The 12,957-nt window shown below is 30.8% G+C and overlaps 1 protein-coding gene across 1 annotated transcript; it reads right to left on the bottom strand.

Annotated features, from left to right (window-relative positions):
* Positions 1–2,505: 2,505 nt before the first annotated feature.
* On the bottom strand, positions 2,506–8,019 carry LOC124820503 (uncharacterized). The gene is made up of 9 exons (XM_088108443.1): positions 7,860–8,019; positions 7,633–7,767; positions 7,038–7,154; positions 6,760–6,888; positions 5,756–5,932; positions 5,273–5,413; positions 3,602–3,787; positions 3,338–3,409; positions 2,506–2,979 (listed from the first exon to the last, which is right to left on the bottom strand). Exons 1-9 carry the CDS (start codon positions 7,959–7,961, stop codon positions 2,833–2,835), a joined length of 1,206 nt encoding a protein of 401 aa, XP_087964569.1. The 5' UTR covers positions 7,962–8,019; the 3' UTR covers positions 2,506–2,832.
* Between the last annotated feature and the right edge of the window lie 4,938 nt (positions 8,020–12,957).

The following is a 12,957-nucleotide window of genomic DNA, read 5'->3' on the forward strand; positions in this document are numbered from 1 at the left end:
AATGCTTTGAAATTGGTTTGAATGTATGAAGAGGCATAGGTTCGAAAATGTTTAGGTATGGATTTCGAAATCCATTAAAAATCTTAATAAATTTTGAAATTTGTTCTCGATGGAAATCTGTTAAGGTCTTTAACGAATTTTTTTTAATTAAATTTAGTTTTTATAATATATTTAATTTATGAAATTTTATTTTTAATTAATTTTTATTTGTATAATTTACTTAATTTACGACGTTGTTTAATATTTTAATTGTGTTCTATTTCATGAATAAATTTTTTATTGATATGACAAAAACTCGAAATACACTACTTATCGAGGAGAGAGTTCTTCACAAAGTAAAAGGAGGACATGACCTACACCTTCAATTCGTAAAAGACAAAGAAATTGATACTGAAGTTCATGTTGAGAAGCATCCAGTTAAGCAACATGATGTTGATGAGGAGGAGATGGAGGATGTTCCTCAAGTAGAAGAGGAAGTTGGTGGATTTCCAAGAAGTTCACATGATATTTCCTTACTGATTCATTATATTGAGCATGTCGCTTATGCCTTATAGCCAAATTAGTGCAAAACTTGAATTTTAATGGCTATTATTTACTTTCAATAAATTTTATATTAAATGTTATTGTATAGGATTGAGGGAAGATCAAGTTGATGTCTCATGAAAAAAGTTAAATAATTTTGGACCATGTGACGAGGGAATTCAATAATTTGTGTTGAATTTCGGTTTGATGCCTCTAGTGGATATTTCATATGACTATACTGATAAAGGTTTATTGTTGGCGTTCATTGAGCGATGACACTCTGCGACCAACATTTTTTATTTCCCGATGGATAAGATGTTGGTGACATTGGATGATGTGTCATCTTTGTTGTACCTCCTAATGATAAGAAAATTTTGTAATATCGAGAAGTTGGAGTTTGAAAAAGCTTAGTGAGTCATTATAGATGTCTTCCAAATGGCCTAGGAGAATAAGAGTTTGGCTTCACCTTTTATAGATGATTCCAACTCTTCTTCAACGCGCTTAGTCATACTTTTTCTAGTTGATCCCTTGACTAAAAGCTTGCCATCACAAGGTGTGGTACCTCATTCGCAAGATTCGGGACTCCACAAATATTGGTTTCTTTGTGAATTTTGTAGATGTTGATCAAGGGATTTGTGCCCCATACTTAACCTATAAATAGATTGCTCACTCTCCTCCAAAAACACACATTTTCTCATTACTCTTCTCTCTTTACTTCTTTCCATGAATCCTAGACTCTCTACTCTTTTAAATTATTTATTGCTAGTTTTGAGTTCTTTGAAAATGCCTAAAATTTCCATGTTATTTCTTGAATGACTTGTCATGCAAATAAGTTTTTAATAATAATGATTTTACCCACCTCAATAGTCAATTTTTGTTCATGTTTTCGTGAGCTTGTACCATAGAATATTCCTAACACACTTCTAGAATAGCCAATCCGAAAGTTGATGCTTCTTATCTTAACACATTCCGAATTATGTGTTCCAAAAGCTTATTTTTAGGCTCTGATTTCTAGTTACACCCGCAAACCATTTCAAGCAACAAAACAATAAAAACTAACTACCCTAGACTTGAGTGACTTTGAGAAAATCACGACGACCTCCACCACCCTTGCTGGAATGATCCCTTTCAAGGTTCAGCAACCACTACAAGGCCATGTCTCCATAGAGGAGACCGTTTGAAATAAAACTAGGGGGACAAGTACAAATTAGGGCCTGCAGAAAGCAATAGCTTAGAAGAAGATATAAATAGCCTTAACAAACCTCACCGTACGTAAAAATAACAGGCCTCATTAAAAGAGGTAAAACTTCATACCTTGCTTGTAGCAAAAAGACGTCATTGTTCTTTATTTCTTTAAAGAAAACCACATCACTTTTCTATTACTAAATCAATTTCACTTAAGTAACTAATTCTTAAAGCTAATAATGAAGGAAAAAATGATAATTTAATCTCACTTAATGAGTCATCTATAGTAGTAATAATAATTCGTACAAATTTCCGCCATCCTTCAAAATCCATATCCTGTGTATTTAAATTACTACGAACTATTTATTTTATGCAACTTGAAAATTAGTTAATTTACCATACAATCGCAGGAAAAAGAAAGAGATACTAATTTTCACATGGAAAGGGCGATTTTTATAGCAGCTTGACAAGAATGAGTAGAAAATCTTCCTCCTGTAAAGCTTTGAATTTCAGGTTTAACAAATAAAGTCTAAACATTTTAGAGAGCTAAATAAAAGTCCGATTTCAGATTGCACTGACTGCTAAACCTGTCATTAAACTAATTCAGGTATATATCTCAAATCTGACCCACACTATTAGAGGATAGTTAGAAGTTAAAACGTCCAGTACCTTCCCTGAAATAGAAGTGTGCATTGTGGTCACTAACACCAGCAATTTGTCACCACATGTACTCTTGAAAGAGACTACCATCCAAACATACAAGGAACAAAATTGTTTAAATAAAATGAAACTATTGAATGAAATCATAAAAAAACATAAAGCTATAGGCATAAAAAAACCAAACTTTTAAGTACACTGACCGAGGTAAATTTAGTGGACCTAAATGTGTGAATCAAATATACATTTGGCTATACAAGAATCCAAATACACTATTGCCTCCAGTGATTAATAACAATAGCAATATATTATCATTAACTCTCCAATGTTAATCAGGAAAATGTCTTCATTGGGAATGCTAGCCGTGTATTATACTGTGAATGGTTATAAGTCTATTGATTCAAACAAAATTGTCTCTCTCTACAGATACCTGTGAACTAGACCAGATGTTAATCAGGAAACCATTCTTTATCTTGGAATGGAGTGACCATTGACAGACATGAAGGAACTGCACCCGATATTGAGAATTTTATCACGTCTAAGTGAAAATGGATCTATCCCTGCCTTGTGAGCTGCAATAACTCCAACGGCCTCCCAATAATTTGATACATGCAGCTGCGGAATGATAATTTTATCAACCAAAATGTTCTCATTTCAATTGTAATAGAAGAAAAATTGACTGTCTCGATGGTGCCTAAACTTAATTTTATTTTTTCCTTTTAGCACCAACAATAAAAATCTAGCACTTAGTGGCCCAAAACGGAGATGTTATCATTTTACTTGTATTCTTATGCATCTATCTAATTTTAACTTTTGTCCAAACCCACATTTTTTTTCTTTGGTGAGCAAACGGTATATATAATAACTTGAATTCTTGTCAATTGATTTCTCCAGAATTTTAAATGAAACAGATAAAGATCCTAACTTTTATTCACACCTACAATAACAAGTTTAGAGAATAAAAATCACGTACCACTTCAAGACCAAGTTTGTTTGCAGTATCATTAAGAACAGTTTCGTTTTCTTCCACAGTAATTATAAGTGGCTGCAAGAAAATTGTACACCGTCATGTATAACGAAATAATGGTGTCATCAAAATTTCTAGTTGGACAATTTGATTTGCCGAGGATGAAAGCTAAGTTACCATATGAAGATAATTGTTGCTTTTGCTAATATGTTTAATCAAACCAAAAAATAAAAATAAGGCAAAACAACAATAATATGTTTGTATGTATACCTTTTTGCTTTTATTTCTAGCAAAAGCAAGACATGCATCCCCTCCGCAAGCATCTTTGGGAAGGATTACGGAATCCACATCATTTGCCAGTATGCAACCTTTATCGAAGGATTTGGAGTCCATGACCAAGTATTGCGGAGCATTACTTAAGCCAGCAAGCACACATGGTAGGAAAGTGTACCCAATCTACTTGACAAGAGCAAGTTATCCACAAGTACTATTATCCATCATATGCGCAGAATGAGAAATCCCCAATTGATAATGAGAACAAAATCGTCTTAGTAATTTAATACAAGAAATGTTAAAAAGCACCTACTAGAAATGTTAAACTTTCATTCATTTAATGGACACATCAATCTTGAAAATGAATGACATGGAAAAAAAAATCCAGTAAAATGAGCGGGGGAAGAATGAGGAACAGTTTAATGCAAACGGTTTCAAACTTTAAAGCAACGTTACTCAAAATGGCTTTATCTAACTAAAATTTGGTTTTTGAGCAGGTCTAATCCATTTACCCAAACTTGCACCGTACTAATAATAGTAAGAAGAGGATTAGTTATTAATTGTGCCCATGTTTGGAATAAGCAAGGGGATCTTCATTTTCTTGATACTTTATAACTGTATTGTCCTCGTTATACTTTATAACTGTATTTTCCTTTTCTTAGAATTAAAGTTTCTAATTCTTGTATATTGAAACAGTGTATGAAAAGACAATTTTAAAATCATCTTAACTGAAAATTTTAAAATTTTCTACTTTGGGACAGAGATTTGAAACAAAACAGATTCAACAAAGCAGGTGGCTTGACGATTTCTAACACCTTCACAGTCAACAAACATAAGAAATCCTGAACTAGGTAAACTACCTTACTTCCTACTAGTTTTATTATACAGCCTCAAGTTATCTTCAGTTTTCAGAGTTTTAAGTAACATTTATCAGTAATTAATTTATATACTCATACAAACACACGCAAGACAAACCAACAACCGGTATCTATTGGAGAAGGTAAGAAAGGAGCAGCACGAATCATTGAAACCGGTGGAAAATATATTCATCCTAAATTGCTAGAAAATTTTCAGAAAGCACAAAATAAGTGAGGTCCACCAACACAGTACACAGTAGACCAGTATGATATATTTAAGGTATAGAGTTCTGAATCTTAGATGCGATCTCCCATCAGCAGACAGTGCAGACATAGATAAATTACATTATTGAAACTGTTAATGCTCAACTGAGAATCTAACCACTAAAAATCTTAAATACTATTTGCTTTGGTATGATTATCGACCCCATAATTACAAAATCTACACTACACACACATATGCTGAGCTTAATTAAAAAATATACACTAAACTATAATATATCATATTCTCTTAACGGATGAAAAAAATGGATTAAAACAGATGCTTCGGAAAATTTATCACATCAATAGCAAATTAAACATGGGTCATGTTTGCCTAGTCACTAAAAAAATCAATCATACTCTGTTAAAAGATTATACGTCTTGGATAAGAGAAAAACACAGTTCAAAGTAATAACTAAAATTATAATTCATAGATGAATTGTTTTAACATGATACTTTAACCTATCAGTTAGTTCTAAAAGTGGTAGCTCCACCATTCTAATATAGTTGAAACAAATGCCAAATGCTCTGTTATTTAGAATTTACCAACCTCCTCAGCTGCTGATTTCGGACTAAGAGATAGGCTCATTGGAAGTGGAGACATTGCAGGAGCATGTGCACAAGGAATTTGGAACTCCTTCACTACTTGATGACTTATGACTGCCTCAACTCCCGCTAATAGGTCTATTCCCTAAACAAGGTAAAAGGGGGAAGCAAGTGTCACGGTGTTGGTAACCAAATACAAGATTCATTCCTGAACTGCTGACTATTCAAAGGAATGACTGAAATGACTGAGGAATGTTCAAAAGAACAATTAAGGAAAAAAGGAACAAACACTTGTTGGAATTTAGAGGACAGTGATAAGATGCAGACTGAATCTTTTAACATCAGGTTACATTTCAAGAACACATACCACAAATATGATGAATATGAAAGAACCAAGGAAAAGAAACAACCTCATCCATGACTTCTTTTAATCTAATAGAACTAGCACAATGAATCAAATTATAATCTTCTAGATTTATTGCCATACCATTCCCTGCCGATAGTCATCTACATCATCAATTTCATCATCTGGGAAACGTCCAACAATAGCAATGGCATTCACTTTCGACCTCTTCACTAATGTATTCACAGCTCTAAGTAAAGAATCAGGGTGCTTAATCCTCCCAGTTGATTGGCCAGTTTCTGGATCCTCCCACTTCTCTACCTGTAAAATTTGATGCAATGCAAGTCAAATTCAGGCTTTAAATTGGATACAGCTCACCCTAACTTTGGCTAGGTATTTTATATGGCTCCAGATCATGATAATAGATGCTTGAAATTATAGAATCGGCTTGCATAAAGACTTCTACCTCCAGCTTAAAAAATAATCAAGTCTGAAAGACGAGAATAAGACATTCTGAAATGACTCAAAAAGTGTTCCAATTTTAACTAGACCAAAATAAATTAAGAGATATAGAAATATAACAGATACAACAATAAGATAAACTGGCAAGGTTTCCTCCCGTTAAAACTCTTATTACTTGTTTCTTTCTAGTGCACAACATAGAATATCTTGTCAAATTTTCACGACTACAGATCCGATAACTTTAATTTGAATAGAATTTATCCCTACCACCAAAAATTCAACCCTTGCCAGATCCAAAATAAGCAATTGTCACACAAACAAGTTTGATTAAATTATGACAAAATCTAGCAAAATGGAAGATTATTCTTTTTGCGGAACATCACATGCTTTATATGACTTCAAGATGCCCCAAAAGATCAACAGCACTCACATGCACTCTTACTGTAGAAAAAACAATTGGCTTAAGAACCAAATCACTAATTCCAAACTTTAAGACTTTATCAGCAAACACAAGTCTAGTGAATGGAAAATTGGCAGAAAATATAGGATTGTTTAAGTTTCATTACAACAGGAGCCCTGTCTCCCTAGGTGAGGTCGGCTTCATACATCATCTGAGAGGACTCAACTCGTTTAATGGATGCTTTATATTTCATTATGATAGTTAATGCAACATGATTTATTATTACCTTCAACGGAGTGTCTGTGACAGTATATTCCACGACAGGTAATCCAAGGGAAGCCCTTGCAGCATCAGCTACTTGTAACTGGCGAACCCGGAGTTCCTCCTCTATTCCTGCATCAAGAACTAATCCCACCTGCTTCACAAGATAAAACTAGGTACATACTTTATTTAAACGGAATGAAATAGCATGACTAAGAAAGCAACATTCAGGATGTACATATCTCTTTCTTTCCTCTCAGTATCAAAGAAAAAAAAAAGAATATACATATGTTTGAGTCATACCCTGTTTTGGTGAACGGGCTGTAACGCCCACAACCCTTCTGCAAAACGGTCAAGAGCATAACCTTCAACGTATAATGCATTAGGCATCGGCCAGTATAGCATTGCAGCATTAAGCACCTGCAAAATTTTAATCTTATTTTTCTATCATTCAAGACAGGCTAACCTACAAGATTGCATAATTATGCACTTAGCATTTTTAAAAAGTACAGTGAAGAGGGTGTGATTTTGTGCCTTATCTATATAATTTTTTGCTTAATTCTATTTTTGTTAAATGTAGAATTTTAATTCTTATAAGAAATTAATTGCCCAGTTGGTAATTTAATTATCTAAAATTAAGTAATTTTAGTCATTGTTTATGTGTCATCTTTTTAACAGAAAATGTTGACAAGGTGCAATTAAATTTTTCGATTAAAGTGAACTAGAATGACTTAATTTAGAATAATTAGAGAACTAAACATGCAATTAACCTTTAACAAAAAAACCGAAAGTGTAGAATGGCGGAATTATTTGAAGGACAAAATAGTAAACAAAGGATATAGTTACATGACTGGTATAGATAAAAAGAAGTGGAATGAAAAGAGAGAGAATGGGTTACGTTAGGGTGAGAGATAAGGCAATCAACGACGGAGGACAGAGCGCGAGCAACAGGCAAAGCGTCACCGGCATAACCTCCAATGGCGGCGCCAATCCCCGTCGGCACTATCATGACGGTGGTGTACTCTCTCTTGCACTGCATCATTCTCAAACACCACACAACACTGATTATTATTTATTAATTTATTTAAAGCAACAGAAAAGTAGAAGCGAGAAAGAGATAGAGACCTTGAAAGATTGAGAAGAGAGAGAGCATGAAAGCTTTGGTTTGGAGTTGGAGCATCGGACGAGTGACGGAGAGAGAGTTGAAAGGGTGTGAGTGACTGCCATTTCACCACGCTCAACACAACAACAAAAAATAAACGGATGTAAAATGTTCTAAGTATGAATTCAGTACTTTTTTTACACTTATAATGCAATTTCCTTTCTTATTTACAAAATTTGGCATATTTTACCAAAATTAACAAAAAAAACTAACTCTTAACTTTGGGATACTAAAGGCTTTCACTTAAGTTCCTAACAAATTTCTTTTATCACCCAATCTTGCAGTTTTCAAATTTCTCATTTCATATTTTGTAGTTTCAAAAAAAAATATAGTATTATATAAAAATATAAGATTCGTTCACTTATTATTTTAAGATTTTAATGTAATATTTGTAAGGTTGAATTCATATCTTATATCTTATTAGTATTATATCTTCTCGATTAACACCTAACATTTACACTTTCTACGTGTATCGAGCTTTTATAACTCCATTTTTCATGTTTTTTTTATTCATCGGAGCTGTTATTTTGAACATCAATTTGCAAAAGAATTAGTTGAAGATTAAGAGTTTGTATGGTGGCAGCTCATTTAGCAAGCATTTGTAGAGTTTGAAGGTGGCAGCTCATTTATGTAAGTTCAGTATCTTCTTTCTATTTGTATAATCAAAACCTTGAAAATATTGATTGGATATTTATAATCTAGAATATAAATTTAACTTTAAGATTGTGTAATTTGAATCTTGAAAATGATATTTTTGGATTATAAAATGTGAAATATAATTTTTATCTTTCAAATTATACTTTTTTAAAGGTGAAATTTGTGGCTGAAAATTGTATATGTGATTGAAAGAGGTAATGTTGATTGTTTTTTTTAGAAATGGATTTAGAACTTTAGAGTAGAATGTAAAATAAAGTTTATATGCATTGGAATACGTAGAATCATAATCATAATTGTACATTTACATGTTATTCATATGTTTAAAGATTAAAATCTAATAAACAATCTGGGATAGTTGAACCAAGTAAGAATTTAGTGAAACTTGGAAAATCTTAAAAAGAGAACAAAGTCACCTCTATGAAATAAGTCTATAATGGAATGTATGCATATCAAATATCATAAAGACCAAGAACCAGAATGCAACAATTAATAATTTTGTTTGGACATGACATGTATATTCACTACTAAAGTATGTGTGACAAGACATCAAGAGTTGTCACAAATAGTTTTTGGACATGCCTTCATTTCATAAAATTACTGAAAGTATATAATATTATTGATGTAGTTTTATGTGCTGATAATATTATTAAAGTCATGCAATTTTTGTATATTATTTAAGATAGTTAAATTAGTACTTGTGAACTTCCTCTAAAGTCATGCAATTTGTATAGATGTTAAGGAAGACAATAATAGAACTTGTGAACTTCCTCTAAAAAGTTTTGAAAAACCTAGTGTGGGTATAATATGTAAATTTTACTAAAATTTTGATCTTTTGTGATAAGGTGTTGTTGTTATTGTTAAGAAAGTTGTTCATTATTTATTTAATTCAAAGAAGGTGTTCATCCCTTGTGGATTTAAGGAAACTGTCTGTCTTTCATCTCTTGTGACTTCAAGAGAGGTGTTTTTTTTTCTAAAATGTTCCTATTGTGATTGTAAGATTCAATTTAATTTAGTGTTTGATTAATCCTTCTTTTAAGAGTGATTAATAATTAGACGTACGATTTTTTTTGTCTCAACCCATATAAAATTCCTTGTTAATGATTTTTCTTATACTATTTATGGTGTCAGTTTACAGAAAGAAAATGATGGACATGTGAATGAAATACACCAACTCCCATGTTTGAAAAGGAAGCTTGTTCATAGTACTTTATCATGTATCCAGTTTGCTGATAAAAAGCAAAGTATTGAAGATAATGAAACACGACACATGGAGTTATTTGTTGTCACATATGAAGGTGAGGGTGTGTTGGCAAGAGAGTTGCTCCATAAATTGCCACCATTGGAAAGGAACAAATATACATTTATTCAAATTATATTTGATCCTAGAGGAAAGGAATTTGTTTCAAGTTGTTGAAAAATAAAATCCTTTACAAGGACATAACAAACTCCTATAGTATGAGAATAAAGCTTTAAGATTCAAGACAAATATTCTCGAAGAAGGAGGGTATGATGTAAATCTAACCAATGATTGGATGTGACCATGAGCAACAACAAGGACTTGGAGGACCTATGACAAGGGTTCAAGCAAAAAATGTAAAGGAAGCTCTTCAACAAGTGTTGCCCATATATTAATTGAATACAAGCTTAAATTTAGAGGAGAAAAGGCCAAGATGGTGAATTGCATTATGACCCAAATGGAAGATAACTAAAACTCCATTTTGTTGCTGTTTTATTTTATAAGTTAGTTTGTTTTAAAACTAGCTCAAACTTTGTAAAATTGGCTGACCAAATTATGTATGTGAGCCAATCAATTAGTGGGTTTTAATTTGACTTTATTTTCAAGTCGTAATAACGACCCAATTTGGAAACTTAGACATAAGCCCTTATAAGTTTAACTATTTTCATCAATTGAACAAGTTAGATTTTTTTTGTGCAGAGAAATTACAGGTTTTATCCCTTCTATCTTAATGAGAGTGATTCTTCTTAGTTCTTGAGAGATTCAAGAATCTTGGTTGTATTAAAGGACTTTTCATCCTTTGTGTATTGCTTCCTCTATATGAGTGATTCTTTCTTTCTATTTATCTTTGTCTCTTTGTTTTATTTTCTTTCTTCTTCTCGATTTATAGAATATTAATTTTTGTCTAGTTTTATCTCATATTCATAACTGTTCTACATATCTAATTGAATGTTTCTTGAACCTAATTTGTAGTTCAAATCGTGATCTTTGACATTGTTCTGAAAACACTTCAATTAGAGTTTTGTAACTTAAGATATTACCAGTTTTGAAAGTTTTTTTCCCATTTCTTTCTTTTTTTTTTTTTACTAAATTTCGAAATTTCTTTCCAGGTTTTAATTCTAAAAATAGTCAAACCATATGGTTCACATCATCTACTCTTAAAAATCTTATTTTTCTATTACATTATTCATATATATATATATATATATATATATATATATATATATATATATATATATATATATTCTACCATTATCCAATCCATGATTCTTTGGAGTAAGTGTAATCAGTATTTTTTTTATTTTAACTAGGATAATTTTTTATTGTCATTTTTCTTTTGTTTTTCTGATAACGAGAAAGCGAAATAATTTTCCTCAACATTTTAGATTAGAACCTCTGGAGATTTATGATATTTTAATGACTAATAGTAATATAAATGGATGACTAATGAGTTAAAAAAATCATTATTTAATGTTTAAATAATGTTGAAATTGGAGTGACCACATACAATTCCTAAAGAAATTTCTTCCTTGCTAAGAAAAATGAAGTCATGCAATGTAATGGCAAGAGAAGAAGAATGGTTTGGGAGGTTCTTTCTAATCTCATGGGATCCTGTGCCACATAATATTCCATCTTTTTTCTTTTTCCAACTTCACCCTATGGAATATAAACTCTAAAGAAAATGGACCCCCTTAGATCTTTTGAATAAATTAAAATTGAATCAATATAAGATTTTCAAAATATAATAAAAATTATTAAATCACTTTATTGTTGTTATTATTTAATTTTGACATATAATTATAACATAAACAATGCAATAATACAATTTATATCAATGTAATTTGATTAATATACATATAAAATGTTATTTGATGTTTTATTTTACTTCAAACGAATTTTACAATACTTAGTCACCTTTAAATAGTTTGAAATATATTTTTTTATAATTTTTATTTAACTTAAACAATTGTTGGATATATGTTAAATATTTGGAAGATAGTTGTTGGTATTGAAATATTATTTTTACTCACAAGATTCGGAATTTTAAATATATAGAACCAAATTACTAATTAGTATTATATTATATTAACTTACTGCAATGAAATTTTCATTTAAAAAAATAAATCTTAAATTCAAGACTCTCACCTTAAGAAGGTTTAAGTATATAATGCTGAATTTTACTCCAAAAAAGAACAGCATTCTAGTGGTTCTTGTCAGAAACATTAACAGTAAATCAAATTCTAAAAGTATAATCAATGAGGTACTGGTTTAAGTAAACCTTTTGAATTTTTGTGAATAAAATAAATAGTTAACAAGAATAATTTAACTAATGATAGATTATCTTATTGGAATTAATATATGATCAGAAGTTGATAAATAGTTTTTACTAATACTAACAATTATCCATAAATTGATAAAATTATAAGTTGTAATGTATCAATGGGATTATGACATGTTGATGTAAATAGTTGTTGGAAATTCAAATATGACATTAAATATAAATAAAAAAAATAGTAACATGTAAAAAGAAAATTACAAATTTTTTTTTTCAAGAAAAATGTTTCTTTAACAATTTTTTTATTTATATAGTAGTTTGTGATTGGTCTCTTTCAAATATACAGACCAATAAAATAGTAATACGTAATTCATTGTCAAAAAGTTGTTAACATAATTTTTAATCAGAGGGATGTCATTATGTTATTTTAAGTTTGATTTTTTTTTCAGTAAACTCTCCTACAAAACCATCAATTATATCATATTCAATAATTTTAAATTAAAAAACATATCCTCTAATATTAATAAAGTTAAAGTGAGAGTTTGAGTTTGTTGTTTAAAAATCTCAAGGTAAAATTATAGAGAAAAGATGCATGTAGAACATTTACATGCACTAATTTATCACATATTTTCTATTATTTTTCTCTACATTATAATGAGGAACCTGAGCTCATCATGATATAGTGATTGTTGAATGTGAAAAGTTGAGTTTTTTTTGGGGCCATTTTGTACAAGATTGAAGCTTTTGGAAAAGAATGGAATAATAGAATTTAAGCAACTTTAGTGAATATATTAAGGTCCTTTGTGAAGGCCATAGGTGGTCCCTAATAGAACCAGGTCATAGAATGGAAAATGACCACCACTTTCACTATTTCATGTAAAATGTAAAATTC

This window comes from Vigna umbellata, chromosome 3 (genome assembly GCF_029865625.1).
Source record: "Vigna umbellata cultivar VRB3 chromosome 3, Vumbellata_1.0, whole genome shotgun sequence".
NCBI classification, from domain to species: Eukaryota; Viridiplantae; Streptophyta; class Magnoliopsida; order Fabales; family Fabaceae; genus Vigna; species Vigna umbellata.